Raw genomic sequence first — 15,891 nt, 5'->3', positions numbered from 1 at the left:
TGCCAGCAGGTCCTTGGAGAGGGAGGGTGAAGCAATTGGGAAGGAATGGGTTGACTGTGAGAGGAGGGAAGTGATTGGAAGGGAATGGAGGAAAGCGGAAGGGAGGGGAGGGTAGGGTAGGGTGACAATAAGAAGAGAAAAGCAATTGGATTTGGGGCGGGGAGGAACTAGGAGAGGGGGAGGAAGTAATTGGGAAGGAGGGGATGTAATCAGGATGTGGGGGGATGTGCGATGATCAGGGGAGAGGGAGAAGCAACCAGTAGATAGAGGGATATACCAATTGAGAGAGGAAAGGGGACAGCATTAGGGTTCTGGAAGGCAATCAGAAGGGGCCAAACAGCATCAGCAATGGCATTCCTGCACTCCCTGGTTCCACATTCAGGTAAGTATTTTTTTTTAAAACACAACTTTTTGGTGGCGGCCTCCAGCAGTCCCTGTAAGGACAACTGTTTAGGCCACATATGGAGCATGTTTTCCTGAATGCAGCCAGCTGATTTTATAAAGGGAGTTTTAAGTAGGTGTTAGGCCTTCTATTTGCAATTGCAAAGGGCCTAAAGCTTGTTTCAGGCACTGGCCCTGGTCACCTCTTTTTCTGATTTTTGACAATGTAGTGAGTAATGAACAAATGTGGTGCCCATTTTGCACCTGAAAAATGGTGCATTGCATTCGAACCTCTGGGCCAATCACTTTGCAGATCATTTTGGGTTTTTTTTCTTGTGTATATGGTCATTATTTTCTCTGTGCACCCTTTTCCCTTGCTCTGTCTTGTAAGCTGTTCATCAGTAACATTTTCCAGTTTTCAGGAAGGGGCATAGACCTGAAATGTTAACCTTACCTTCCTTTCTCCACAGATGATGCCTGATCTGCTGTGTTTTTCTAGCATTTTCTGTTTACATTTCAGATTGCAGTGTGCGTTTTGCATTCATATAGTGCCAATGAAATACTTTTGAAGTGTAGCCACAGTAGTAATGAAGGAAAATGTGTCAAATTTTGGCACAGCAAGATCCCACAAGCAGCAATGAAATAAACAACTAGAATAATCTGTTTTACCAATATAGGCTGAGGAATAAATGATAGCCAGGACAGTGGGAGAACTCCCTCTTGTCGCCTTTGAATAGTACCATTGAATCATAGAAAGTTTAAAGCACAGAAAGAGGCCATTTGGCCCATCATGTCTGTGCCGGCTAAAAAAAGATCCACCTATTCTAATCCCATCTTCCAGCGTTTGGTTCGTAGCCCTGCAGATTAAGGCACTTGAGGTGCATATCCAGACTCCTTTTGAATGAGTTGAGGGTTTGTTTCTGCATACCCATGGTGTACATCAGCTGCTTCACATTCGTTGGGCTCAGAAACTCCTCCTGGTTACTCATGGAGGGTTTGTTCCACTGGGGTGACATCGGGGGGATCTTGTAGGCAGCAACGATTGGGTTGTCCTCTGCTGTTGGTGTCTTTCCCTTCTGTTCCTCCTCAAAGACATCATTGCTCCCGGCTTCCCGGAGCTGGAGTGCGCCAGACGCTTCATTGCTCTCGGTGGCCCGGAGCTGGGGTGCACTGGGCATGTGGCTGGGTTCGGCGCTTTGGATTTGAGGCGCGCTGGGCCAGTCACAGCTTCCAGTCCCCTGGAGCTGAAGGCTTTATCTTCTAGCTCCTTTAAGTTCTGCCACTTCTTTTGTCGGCGCCATCGTTCTGGCCCTTTCTCGTCCAATGAGGAGGAGCTGCTGTACTCTGTCACAGACAGTAGCCTCCTCTTGCCACTGGTTTGATTGGTGGCCTGTTCCATTTTTAGAGGTTTCTGCTTTGTGGTTTTCCTTTATACTACCTGCCACTGACATGTTTGTCCATCTGCTGCCTCCTCCTCCACTGATTCTGTCTGTAGAGGAGGGGTTTCCGGGCACGGGGTAGGTGTTGGGTCGCTGGTTGCAGCTGCTTCCCCTTTCTTCTCCGTCTCAGATAGACTTTCCTCGCTGCGGAGAGGGTTGTTTGTCTCCTTCCCAGCACCAGGCGCATTTGCTGTTCCTTCTTCTGGCCTTTCCTTGGACCTTGCCGCCTGAGCATAACTGAGGCAGTGTTTGGGGCAGGTTTTGTAGAGGTGGCCTGCCGCACCGCACAGGTTGCAGCACTTATTCTGTTTATAGTCCTTGGTCTGATGGCCTTCCTTCTTTCAGTTCTTGCAGACGACTGTGCTGCAGTTGGTTGCCACGTGACCAGATTTGCCACAGGTACGACAAACTCTGGGCTGCCCCACATAGACCAAGAAGCCTCGACTTCCCCCGATAGCGAAGCTGGAGGGAGGATGGATGATAGCTCCATTGGCATCGACCTTCAAGGTCACCTTGACCTGCCGCTTACTGGTCCAAATCCCAAATGGGTCCTTGACCTCAGTGCTGCTCCTGGCCACCTCGACGTACCTGGCGAGGAAGGTGAGTACATCAATGACAGGAACATGGGGTTTATAGAGGTGAATTGTCACCACCAGGTCACGTTGTGATGGTAGCGTGAAGAGTGGCTCCACTGTGAGGATCGACAGTGGAGCCTGGCTTCCCTTCTCCTTGAACACCTTCAGGAACTTGATGCATCCCGCCACATTCTTGAGCGTCACGTCAAAATATCCACTGCTGGGGAAGTCCTGCAGGCAGAAGATGTCCACAGCTTGGAATCCACACCATTCAGTAAGAATTTTCTTAATGAAGAAGGTATGGTCCACAGGTGCACCTCCTTCATTATCCTTCACCACCACCCGAACGGTGTTACACACTCCCTGGCCTGAAGCTCTAGAATTGTTTACAGCCATTTTACTCTAAAACCTACCTAGAACAGGATCAAAGGCCACTGATCGTGGTTTCTCCCCTGCCAGGTAAGTATCGGTGGCGGAGCTTGGATCACAATGGGACGGGATTGACTCCTCCTGCTGAAAGGATTCCAGATGCCTTCTTAACCACCTTATTGACCTGTCCTGCTACCTTCAGGGATCTGTGCACATTCATGCTAAGGTCCTTTACTTCCTCTACACTTCTCAATATTTTCCCATTAATCATGTATTCAATGGGATCCCTTACATCCATCTGAGAGGGCAAACATGGCCTTAGCCAAAAGACAGCAAAAATTATGTGCTTAAGTCTTTTGAGTCGGGCTCCCCTCTGCCTCAGAGGTGAGAATGTTACCACTGAGCCAAGGCACGAGGGTTTCAGTGGTGGAGTGGCTGAAGTACCAGTGAGGGAGCTGGGTGATATTTTAGAGGTGGAAGTGAGCACTCTTTATGTTGGAGATGATATGTGGTCTGAAGCTGAGCTCAGGGTCAAACAGGACACCATGTTTGTGAACAGTTAACCTGATAGAGTGGCCATGGAGGAGGATGGAAAATGAGCAGGGTTTGAGATGGGGACCGAAGATGATGGCATTGATCTTCCCAATGTTGCGCTGAAGGAAGTTAAGGCTTATCCAAGACTAGTCTGTTAAGTTGGCTTCCAGGCTGGCAGATTCTTATGTGATCTCCTCTCCTTTGCAACTCCATTCATGTCCAATCCTTTGCTATTTGCCTTTCCTCCTCAGTTTCCTCTCTGTCATTGCTTAATATTCCCTGGCCCAAATATTGGGTGGATTTTAGACCAAACTGCACCTTTAAAATACAAGTTTAAAGCCTACCAGTACAGAGCTCATTTCCCATCTTCCAACCCTGCCTTTTCTGTTTTTTAATGGCTGGGACTCAGCTCAAATTTTGATTTTCTGGACTCTTGGATTCCCCTGCCACAAGGCTACTCTGCTGTACTGGTCTACACTATAAGATTCAGCTACTGTGACTCTGCTCTGTTACTCAGATGCTTTAAGTTTTAAGGTAACCATTTCCATCTGACAACCCATCTCCCATCTGTTGATGTGATCAGATGAGTTTAAGTACGGAGCTGGCTTCTTAGCTTATTTTTCTGCTATGTGTCCTGAACAGAAGGTCCATTTCTCCACTCGTTTCTGGACCTTATAGTGATCATCACTGTCACCACCCCTTTATTCGGAGGTTGTATACTCTGTCCGGTTGTCTGTATTCTAGTACCTGACCTGCTCCTACATCCTCAGTTTTCTGATTCTCTGCTAGGAATTTTTCACGTTATGTTTACAAATCTCTGATCTGTTCCTTCTGATTTCTATCTGGTTCTGGATTAATTGTAGTTGAAGGACCGCTGCTTTTCTGCTTTCCCTTTACTTCCCGTGACTGCTAACTCCACTCATCCCTCTGCTGGTAACCTAGATTGCTTGGTGTGAGCTACTGAACACTAAATCTGCTTTTCTGGATCCCCACATCAATTGATGCTGGTTCATGGTCAAAAATCCATGCCTCCTTGGCTCTCCATTTTCCAAGGTAGAACCTCCAGCAATGTGTCTACTTATATGCTGCCCCTCAAACTGATGCTTAATTGCATGGCCCTCCACAACTGTCTTTGAACCTGGACAGTCATTCATTGATGCTACAAGCTGACTCCACACTATCTACAAGTTAATGATCTCATCATGAGACCCTCTGATTTTATCAGTAGACTCTCTCATATAATTTCTTTCCAGTCCTCTGTTTAAAACCAGGACATATCCATCCTAATCTTTGTCGTGTCTATGGAACTTAGAATAGAGTAGAACATTACAGCGCAGTACAGGCCCTTCGGCCCTCGATGTTGTGCCGACCTGTGAAACCATCTGACCTACACTATTCCATTTTCATCCATATGTCTATCCAATGACCACTTAAATGCCCTTAAAGTTGGCGAGTCTACTACTGCTGCAGGCAGGGCGTTCTACGCCTCGACTACACTCTGAGTAAACCTCTAACATCTGTCCTATATCTATCACCCCTCAACTTAAAGCTATGTCCCCTCGTGTTTGCCATCACCATCCGAGGAAAAAGACTCTCACTATCCACCCTATCTAACCCTCTGATTATCTTATATGTCTCTATTAAGTCACCTCTCCTCCTCCTTCTCTCCAACGAAAACAACCTCAAGTCCCTCAGCCTTTCCTCGTAAGACCTTCCTTCCATACCAGGCAACATCCTAGTAAATCTCCTCTGCACCCTTTCCAAAGCTTCCACATCCTTCCTATAATGCGGTGACCAGAACTGCACACAATACTCCAGGTGCGGTCTCACCAGAGTTTTGTACAGCTGCAGCATGACCTCGTGGCTCCGAAACTCGATCCCCCTACTAATAAAAGCTAACACACCATATGCCTTCTTAACAGCCCTATTAACCTGGGTAGCAACTTTCAGGGATTTATGTACCTGGACACCAAGATCTCTCTGTTCATCTACACTACCAAGAATCTTCCCATTAGCCCAGTACTCTGCATTCTTGTTACTCCTTCCAAAGTGAATCACCTCACACCTTTCCGCATTAAACTCCATTTGCCAACTCTCAGCCCAGCTCTGCAGCCTATCTATGTCCCTCTGTACCCTACAACATCCTTCGGCACTATCCACAACTCCACCGACCTTAGTGTCATCCGCAAATTTACTAACCCACCCTTCTACACCCTCTTCTAGGTCATTTATAAAAATGACAAACAGCAGTGGCCCCAAAACAGATCCTTGCGGTACACCACTAGTAACTAAACTCCAGGATGAACATTTGCCATCAACCACCACCCTCTGTCTTCTTTCAGCTAGCCAATTTCTGATCCAAAGCTCTAAATCACCTTCAACCCCATACTTCCGTATTTTCTGCAATAGCCTACCGTGGGGAACCTTATCAAACGCCTTACTGAAATCCATATACACCACATCCACTGCTTTACCCTCATCCACCTGTTTGGTCACCTTCTCGAAAAACTCAATAAGGTTTGTGAGGCACGACCTACCCTTCACAAAACCGTGCTGACTATCGCTAATGAACTTATTCTTTTCAAGATGATTATAAATCCTGTTTCTTATAACCTTTTCCAACATTTTACCCACAACCGAAGTAAGGCTCACAGGTCTATAATTACCAGGGCTGTCTCTACTCCCCTTCTTGAACAAGGGGACAACATTTGCTATCCTCCAGTCTTCCGGCACTATTCCTGTCGACAATGACGACATAAAGATCAAGGACAAAGGCTCTGCAATCTCCTCCCTGGCTTCCCAGAGAATCCTAGGATAAATCCCATCTGGCCCAGGGGACTTATCTATTTTCACACTTTCCAAAATTGCTAACACCTCCTCCTTGTGAACCTCAATCCCATCTAGCCTAGTAGTCTGAATCTCAGTATTCTCCTCAACAACATTTTCTTTCTCTACTGTAAATACTGACGACAAATATTCATTTAACGCTTCCCCTATCTCCTCTGATTCCACACACAACTTCCCACTACTATCCTTGATTGGCCCTTATCTAACTCTAGTCATTCTTTTATTCCTGATATACCTATAGAAAGCCTTAGGGTTTTCCCTGATCCTATCCACCAATGACTTCTCGTGTCCTCTCCTTGCTCTTCTTGTCTTTCTTCAGTGTCCGTTTGTGTGGGTATTTTAGCTGCCACTATAGACCTGAGTCCATTACTTCTGTTTTTATTTTTAATCTACTTTTAACCACTCTTCAGTTCCTCGCTCCTGTCCCTTCCTGTCACCCAATCATATCACTTTTCCTTTCTCTAACCTTTCTGATACTTTGCCCACCCCCAAATCCCTAATGCTAATCCTTCATGATTCCTCTGCCTTCTTATTTGTCTGCTGATTCCTCAGACTTGAATCACCTTTGGATAAGCCCACAGCTGCCCTCTGTAGCCCAATTGCCATTCTGCAAAGAGATCATTGAGGCATCTATCATTGCCTCCTTATCAGCAGCAAGGCATTACTTTATCCTACTCTTTTGCCACCTATTGGAGCCTAATCTTGCCAACTTCCATCCCATCTTGCTCACTGCACCCACTGGTGACCTCTTAGACTCTGCAGTATATCAATAATCATTGCCACTCTACAATTGCCCTCCAGATTGCCCCTAACTGAAGCCTTCCCACCTGGCTATGCCATCCACCACCTGCCCAGCCTATATAGCAACAGAGACACTGTTTAACTCATCACTAATTCTCACTGTGTTTTTTCCCCTTCTCCTTTCCTCCCTCAACTTCTGTACCAAGTGACTCATCATCCTTAGTGATTTCACCTCCCTCTCATGGCATCTTGCCCTTTCATCTCTGATTTCACTTCTGTCCTGTCCTCCTTTAAACTCTCCTGCCTATTTTCATGGCCAGGCACTCATCCTTGACTTTTCTCTATTTCCAACATCTCGATCAAATCAAAGCCATTTCTGATCTCTCAACACTTGCATCTCTTACCCCTTCCAACCTCTCTTCCTACTGCATCCACCCCAAGTCTTAAAACTGCATTTTCAAACTGTCTAGTCTTTTGGCCCTCCATTATTCACAACACATTTGCAGCTCTTGATCTGCGCTTTCATTCCCTTACCTCCATATTCAAGGTCCTTGCCCTTAAAACCCTTTACTCTCTCCCACCCCCCTCTATCTTTGCTCCCTCAAACTCAACAGATGCAGACCTGAACACCTCTGACACACTGTTTAGCCATGCATCACTAGATCTGGCTGGATCACATCAAGTATTATTGGGCCTTGCTCTTCTCTTCAAAACTGCTCACTATTCCAGGATCGTTCTGCAATGCGAATATAACCCGGCTTCTTTCCTCGACTACACCTCTCCCCTGTCCCATTCACCTTCACCTCCAAGAACAAGTGCAAGGTGCTTATAGACTTCTTTGTCACTATGATTGAGACTGTCTGTGCAGCTGATTCACCGATCATTGCCCATCTCCAGCCTTCCTTCTCTGTGGTCCTTGAACATGTCATCAGCACCCAGCCATTAGCCACCTCTCCCATAATTCCCATTTTGGATCACTCCAGTTGGGTTCCACCCTTCCCACAGTACCAAAACAGCCCTAAACAAAGTTGCAAACAATAACTGGTGGGACTGTGGGATTGGTGCTTTATCTCTCCTTGACCTCATTGCAGTATTTGACAAAGTAAATCACACCATCCTATGCTGTTCAGCTCTTTGCATAATTCATAATGCATAATTCCATTCCCATCTATCCAAATATAGCCAGATCATCTCCGACAATGGCTTCTCTTCCAGCCCTACACTGTTTTCACGGAACATAATGAGTTTATGGCCCTCAGATTTGAGTATGCAAAGATGGGACCTGAACCAGGGGGAATAGCAGAGATGGCAGACTGTGATAGTTTGCTGGGAATAAAGGCATCAAAAATAGAGTTGACCACTTGGGTTAGCAGATCACCTGCAGCAGAAAAGCCTTATTGAATAGTGGAGCCAGAGGTGGGGACTTTAACAATGTGAATGCAAGGGTCCTGCTATTTTTCATTGATAGGTCAAATTAGTGGGACTGTAGGAGGGAATAAGGATATGGGTAGTAAAGGAGATGAGAAAGTGGTCAAAGATAGATTTTTTGGTGATTAAGACTACAACAGGTATCATGAGCCTCATAATGGTGAGGTCAAAGCGGTTGTCAAGAATGTGGGCAGGGAAGGTTATGTTAAAAGGTGAGATGGAGATAAGACAGGAGGGTGTTGAATTCCCAGCAGAGAGAGAGCAAGAACTGAGCTGAAGATTAAGGTGATGTGAAGCGAAGTAGGGACAACTCTGAATAATGTTTTAGCCTATGTTGCAGCTGATGACTTCTTGAAATAAACCTCATTCAATACTGCCGATAACAGTGACAAAAATTAAATACTTTTTTCTAAGATTTAACTTGATATTACCTTCTTCAATTCTTTCACAGTACGTAATGGTTCAAAAGGGGCTTCACTGACATGAAATCATATACCAGCTTAACTTGATAAATTTGTTACAACAATTAGTTGGTTGCTGTCAAATAGTTGCCAGAGGGAGGAGCAAATAATTCAATTCAAATACAAACATCCTGTGTGATTTACTCAAATGGATGTTTGATTTGCAGATGCTTTTGAATTTGACAGACCGATATTTAAGTTCACTGTGTCCTGATCACTGTTCTGTATCAGTGAGTCTGTGTGAAACCTTTAAAGAGAGGAAAGAACCATATGTGAGAAAATTACTTTTTAATTAACTTAAGACAGTAGTTATTAACTATTTATTATTTTTACTACATGAGAGACTAGCTAAATTAACTGCACTGTTAAAAAGGTGTATTGCTGCTATTATTCACTTGTTCTTTTACTGTCTAATAAATGTTTTCAGCAATTTAAACCGAAGCGAAAAGTTTGCTAACCTCTGAAGATAGGAAAATCCATAAAGCAGTTGTATAGAAGCAGTAGCTGAAATAAACTGTTCATAGGGCGGCACAGTGGCGCAGTGGTTAGCACTGCAGCCTCACAGCTCCAGCGACCCGGGTTCAATTCTGGGTACTGCCTGTGTAGAGTTTTTAAGTTCTCCCTGTGTCTGCGTGGGTTTCCTCCGGGTGCTCCGGTTTCCTCCCACATGCCAAAGACTTGCTGGTTGATAGGTTAATTGGACATTATAAATTGCTCCTAGTGTGGGTAGGTGGTAGGGAAATATAGGGACAGGTGGGGATGTGGTAGGAATGTAGGATTAGTATAAATGGGTGGTTGATGGTCGGCACAGACTCGGTGGGCCGAAGGGCCTGTTTCAGTGCTGTATCTCTAAACTAAACTAATTACAAGGGTACACGATAAATTTTATCTAGATGTAGTCTTTGGGATTAGAAAGGTAGGGCACAGCTATGGAAATAACCAGAAATATGGAAGCCAAAAAGGTAAATGTAACCAAAAACATAACCACTTTTTTATCTAGTTCTGCTGAATATGTCACAAGATATAATGAGAAACAAAGCAGAGGGACCTGAGGTATTGCCATACAGGACCATGGATGAGTCATTCTTGTACACAATGTATTGTACACAAGTCAGGCTCCAAAGAGTAGCTTAACATCACTTGACTGTCTGTGGGGGAGGTGTTTGGTGAAAATTTTCCCAGTGTATGATCACAGCTATTTTAAACTGGTTAATGCCTCTATTGAAATATCAGAGGAATGGAGTGCTGACATGTTAGTTACTGAAATCACTGAATTCTACCCTTTGGAGATTTATATTTGCAGCCAGTTGTATCCTTCAGGATTTGGGTGCATTGAGTAGGGTTCGTGATAGGGCAGTTTACAGTATGGTTTGTGGAAGGAGCTGGTTCAATGGGCAAAATAATCTTTTCTCATTCCATGCTGTTCCTAAATTCTTTCAGTGTTCTTTTGAAGTTGATGGAATTTCCTGTGTCTTTGGCAGTGATGGTGTCGTTGAAACACAATAACACACACACATATATACATACACACATGAGCACATACACACATACCAGCACATATTGAATTTGTAACTATAACTCAGATTGTTGACAGCCCCATCAAATTCTGTACTTGCTTGGCGGTAAGATTTTCTCATCAATATTGCTCCTTCCTTCCTCTTCAGAAGGTGTTTCCAGGAACCTTGCCTGGGGTCCACACCTGCTGGTTGCCCTCCAGTACCCTATCCAAATGGGTATTATTCATTTGCCACCTTTGGCAGTGAGTGTTGACATTTACAGACAGGAAGGCAAACCTTTCCTCTCAAAACTAAATGTAGTATTGTACAATTGTAGTATTCATGTTGTTACTGTGACACAACATAGCCATGAATTGTCTATTTTCTAGTTTGCAGGCTACTCAGGTGTGGCTCAATTGTATAAAGGATTAATAACTAAGCTTCAGTGTCATTATGCAGCATGATGATTGCCTGTAGCTCAAATAGACCCTCAACACGGACTCTGGCTGGTTTCAACTTTGTTTCAACCCCACCTATCATTGAGTAAAATTTCTGATTCACAGGGAACTTAACCATGTACAGCCCAGAGATTTTGCATGGGAAGATGAGGCGTTTAGGACTCTAAAACTCAAACTCCCTCAGTGGGATCATGGATGTGGACTGTACAGCCAATATACGTGCACATGCGAGACTATACGGTAACAATCGGAAAATAAGTGGGCACCCCACACAATAGCAGTCAGGAAGCAGAGTGGGTACAATGCGTAAATACAAATAGAACGCAGTTTGGTACAATGCACACCAACAATCAGAGGGCAGAATGGGAGCAACACAGTATCAGAGGGCGGAGTGGATAGACATCGATGTCCTGGTGATTGACTCATTGCTGTTTGTGAAAGTTTGCTGTATGCAAGTTGGCTATTGCGTTTCCTATACTTCTTTGGCCTCCTTATCTTGAGAGACAATGGATAAGCGCCTGGAGGTGGTCAGTGGTTTGTGAAGCAGCGCCTGGAGTGGCTATAAAGGCCAATTCTAGAGTGACAGGCTCTTCCACAGGTGCTGCAGAGAAATTTGTTTGTCGGGGCTGTTACACAGTTGGCTCTCCCCTTGCGCCTCTGTCTTTTTTCCTGCCAACTACTAAGTCTCTTCGACTCGCCACACTTTAGCCCCGTCTTTATGGCTGCCCGCCAGCTCTGGCGAACGCTGGCAACTGACTCCCACGACTTGATCAATGTCACAGGATTTCATGTCGCGTTTGCAGACATCTTTAAAGCGGAGACATGGACGGCCGGTGGGTCTGATACCAGTGGCGAGCTCGCTGTACAATGTGTCTTTGGGGATCCTGCCATCTTCCATGCGGCTCACATGGCCAAGCCAGCTCAAGTGCCGCTGACTCAGTAGTGTGTATAAGCTGGGGATGTTGGCCGCCTCGAGGACTTCTGTGTTGGAGATACGGTCCTGCACCTGATGCCAGGTATTCTCCAGAGGCAGCGAAGATGGAATGAATTGAGACGTCGCTCTTGGCTGACATACGTTGTCCAGGCCTCGCTGCCATAGAGCAAGGTACTGAGGACACAGGCCTGATACACTCGGACTTTTGTGTTCCGTGTCAGTGTGCCATTTTCCCACACTCTCTTGTCCAGTCTGGACATAGCAGTGGAAGCCTTTCCCATGCGCTTGTTGATTTCTGCATCTAGAGACAGGTTACTGGTGATAGTTGAGCCTAGGTAGGTGAACTCTTGAACCACTTCCAGAGCGTGGTCGCCAATATTGATGGATGGAGCATTTCTGACGTCCTGTCCCATGATGTTCGTTTTCTTGAGGCTGATGGTTAGGCCAAATTCATTGCAGGCAGCTGCAAACCTGTCGATGAGACTCTGCAGGCACTCTTCAGTGTGAGATGTTAAAGCAGCATCGTCAGCAAAGAGGAGTTCCCTGATGAGGACTTTCCGTACTTTGGACTTCACTCTTAGACGGGCAAGGTTGAACAACCTGCCCCCTGATCTTGTGTGGAGGAAAATTCCTTCTTCAGAGGACTTGAACGCATGTGAAAGCAGCAGGGAGAAGAAAATCCCAAAAAGTGTGGGTGCGAGAACACAGCCCTGTTTCACGCCACTCAGGATAGGAAAGGGCTCTGATGAGGAGCCACCATGTTGAATTGTGCCTTTCCTATTGTCATGGAATGAGGTGATGATACTTAGTAGCTTTGGTGGACATCCAATCTTTTCTAGTAGTCTGAAGAGACCACGTCTGCTGACGAGGTCAAAGGCTTTGGTGAGATCAATGAAAGCAATGTAGAGGGGCATCTGTTGTTCACGGCATTTCTCCTGTATCTGATGAAGGGATACTGCGCTTTTAAAATAATTAATTGGCGGTAACGTGCTTTGGGAATCCTGAGGTTCTGTAAGGCGTCATATTAATGCAAGCGTTTCTTTTCATACTTTCTTCTGTCTTCTGAGTGATCTTCCTCCGATTCTTCACAGAGAATGGTGAGGTCTTTGATAGAAGATTTAGCATTGATTTGTGAGGAGACGGAACCTCTGTGTGAACATTGGTGTCTTATTTGACTTTTTACTCTGCATTTATGTACGGCCATTCCCTAGTACAAGGAAAAGGTCTCGGCCAGAATGACAATGTTGCAAATGTATTAACGGCAGGCATGTGAGATCAGAACAAGGAATTGTCTCAAAAATAATTGGAAGTGGTACCAATCAAAGATGTATTTTGTTGTCCATCTGGAATGTTGTGGGTTCAAAGCTCACTCCAGAACTTGAGAGCATCAGTGATAATAACTGATTGTCAGACATGGCTGGGTGATTTTCCACTTTTATGGCTGGATGGAAAATGAACACTGGCAATCTGCCGCCCATTTTACACACTGCCCGATTTTCACTTCCATTGACTTCAATTGAAACAAAATTAAGCTGGGAGTAAAAGAGCAACCGATTCACTACCATTGGCATTAAAGGTGAAAATTCACCTCAATAAACCATGGCTTGCCTGTTCTATTGAAAGGAAAAGAATCCATGACACTATTCAAGGAATAACAGGAATCCATCAAACAAAAATCTGGTTATTTGCTGTTATAGGGTCTTACAGTGCACAAATTGGCTGCAGTGTTTTCCTACTTAACAACTTAACACTTCAAAAATAATTCAGTGAAGTGCTTCAAGATGTGAAAGATACTACTAAAATGAAAAAAAGTTATTTCCCCACATTTGCTAATGGCCTACTCATGTTCATAGGAAAATAGGATTTACTGGACAAAAAAAGACCGAGTTCCATCTAGTTTACTGCCACCATCGCGGCAGTCGCATGACACAATCTTACTGGAATTATTGACTAATCACAGCAAGCTTGTTTTTTTTATCAATTAGTCTGCAACAGTCAGACATGTGGTGAGGAAAATCCCAGTGAGGAAGAGTCACGAGATACTTAGGTCCCAAGTCACCTGCTCGCGTCCAAAATTATCTTTTGTTGAAACTGGGTGAAAGCAGTTTTTATTTGTGAAAAATAAAAATGAACAGAAAACCACAAATGACGCTGTATTTCCTCTTTTTAAATGTTTCTCTTTATAGATTTAACCTTACTATTTCCAGCATTTTTAGTTTGGGTTTAGATGTCCAGCATTTGAAATTTTGTTTTGCATTTTAAATAGATCATTGTTTGTTGCTAGGAGCCGTTGAGGGTGTAACTCCGTCATGAACTGAGATTGGACTGGGATGTATTGTAAACAGCAAACTAGGTGGATGGCAAACCTGACCACCAATGGCTGAGAAAATACTTTCAAGCTACATAAACGCATTCTGAATGTGAACCATTGCTCAATATATTTTTTAATCTCAATGATTTGGAAAATATCTTTCAGCATCCCTTAAAATGAAGCAGATGTACGTCCCGTAAACCAGTGAAACTAAGCGAAGGAAACTAAAATGGAAATGAAACCCGTACTTCCAGTTTCGAGCTAATTGGGGGAGGCGGAAAGGTGCGACGCCAAAACCTCCCGCCCACGTGCACTTCAATAAGTACCGTTGCGTTTGTCTCCCAGCTCTCAGTACAGAGGAAGGCAACATCTTGCACGTTTGTCGTCCACAATTTGCAGAACAGTAATCGAGAATGGCATCAATGGGACTCCAGATTCTGGGCATAGCCCTGTGTGTGATCGGGTGGCTGGGAGCCATCATAACCTGTGTCCTTCCCATGTGGAGAGTGACCGCTTTCATTGGAAACAACATTGTGGTGGCGCAGATTATCTGGGAAGGTCTGTGGATGAACTGTATTGTTCAGAGCACTGGGCAGATGCAATGTAAGGTGTACGACTCCCTGTTAGCTCTCTCCCAAGATCTCCAGGCTTCCAGAGCTTTGACCGTTATTGCCATTGTGGTGGGAGTCCTGGGCATCCTCGTCTCTATTGTGGGAGGAAAATGCACCAACTGCATAGAAAACGAGGCGACAAAGGCTAAGGTCACAATTATATCGGGAATTGCCTTCATCCTGACTGGAGTATTGATCCTGATCCCAGTATCCTGGTCAGCGAACACCATCATCAAGGATTTCTACAACCCGCTGGTGACAGACGCCCAGAGGAGAGAACTTGGAGCCTCCTTGTACATCGGTTGGGGAACCGCGGGTCTGCTGATTCTCGGAGGGGCTCTGCTCTGCTGTTCCTGCCCTCCTAAAGATGATAATTCCTACTCGGCAAAATATTCTGCGCCCAGGTCTACAGCTCCGAGCAAGAACTATGTGTAAAGGAACGGAATAATGAGTCAGGTCAAAGTCTTTTGAAAAAACTTTATCCTTCTCTCAGCGTTCAAGGCACATAGTATATTTGGACTGTGATGAGCTCTTTTGAGCATGGACTTGCTACACAACTATTTTCTTAACTGTAGTGGCGGCTTTTCCTCCGTTAAGTGAAATCTAATCATGAATTATAGTAACTTTTGGCGAAATGTTAATTCCTGAACATTGTCAACTGCTTAAACTAGAATCGTCGTAATTGTGGGGTTTAGTTCTTGCAATGGGTTTGGTAATTTAAAAAAAAATCTTGCTTCGGTTAGAGTTTACGTGAAGACTTCTGAATGCACGAGAAATTAGGATTATGTACAGCGATTGGATCCACGGAGTTTTGCAGCTGTTTTTGTCAGTTGAATGAATACGTCCTACAAGCCGGTCTCTTTTATATAAAAATTTCATTTTTTAAAAACTTGTTTGCTTTTATAATGTAATTACTTGAAATATGTCACTGCATTTTTCCTTTTCCGCACTATGTTGGTTTACAACATTTTCGACATAAGTTACAGTGTACATGTTTCTAAAATAAATAAATAGCCAGTTTGCTTCCTTAAGTAATGTTTCAGCTAGTGATTTGAACCAATCCTCTGATTAAGTTTAAATCTCTCTAGGAAATCGATAATTACTCCGTGCTCCGGGAATGGTAGGGTTAAAGTTGCCATGGTATATGTCGAGTATTTGCCTAACACCAGTAACTAGTCAAAGGTAATGCTCAAGATATCAGATGACCAAATCGTATGTGGTAATTAAGTAGCCTGAACTCAGAACGTCGTGAGTCTGTCTTTATGCTGGACCGTTTCTGAGAGACTGAGGTGAATGGTAAACCTTT

General features: G+C 44.5%; 1 protein-coding gene across 3 annotated transcripts in view; it reads left to right on the top strand.

Moving 5' to 3' along the window:
• Window positions 1-15,616, top strand: part of LOC137346626 (claudin-4-like) — a 67,413-nt gene extending 51,797 nt beyond the window's left edge. For 2 of the 3 annotated variants that reach the window (XM_068010229.1, XM_068010231.1), the window contains one exon: window positions 14,140-15,616. In XM_068010229.1, coding sequence (XP_067866330.1) covers window positions 14,388-15,020 — 633 coding nt within the window. In that variant the 5' untranslated portion in view covers window positions 14,140-14,387 and the 3' untranslated portion in view covers window positions 15,021-15,616. Of the gene's footprint in view, window positions 1-13,947 lie in introns of all 3 variants that reach the window. The other variant, XM_068010230.1, reaches the window with a different exon arrangement.
• Window positions 15,617-15,891: the final 275 nt, after the last annotated feature.

Source organism: Heterodontus francisci, chromosome 30 (assembly GCF_036365525.1).
Source record: "Heterodontus francisci isolate sHetFra1 chromosome 30, sHetFra1.hap1, whole genome shotgun sequence".
Taxonomy (NCBI): domain Eukaryota; kingdom Metazoa; phylum Chordata; class Chondrichthyes; order Heterodontiformes; family Heterodontidae; genus Heterodontus; species Heterodontus francisci.
The sequence above is the reverse complement of the archived record's forward strand: the minus strand, read 5'-3'. Positions and strand labels throughout refer to the sequence as shown.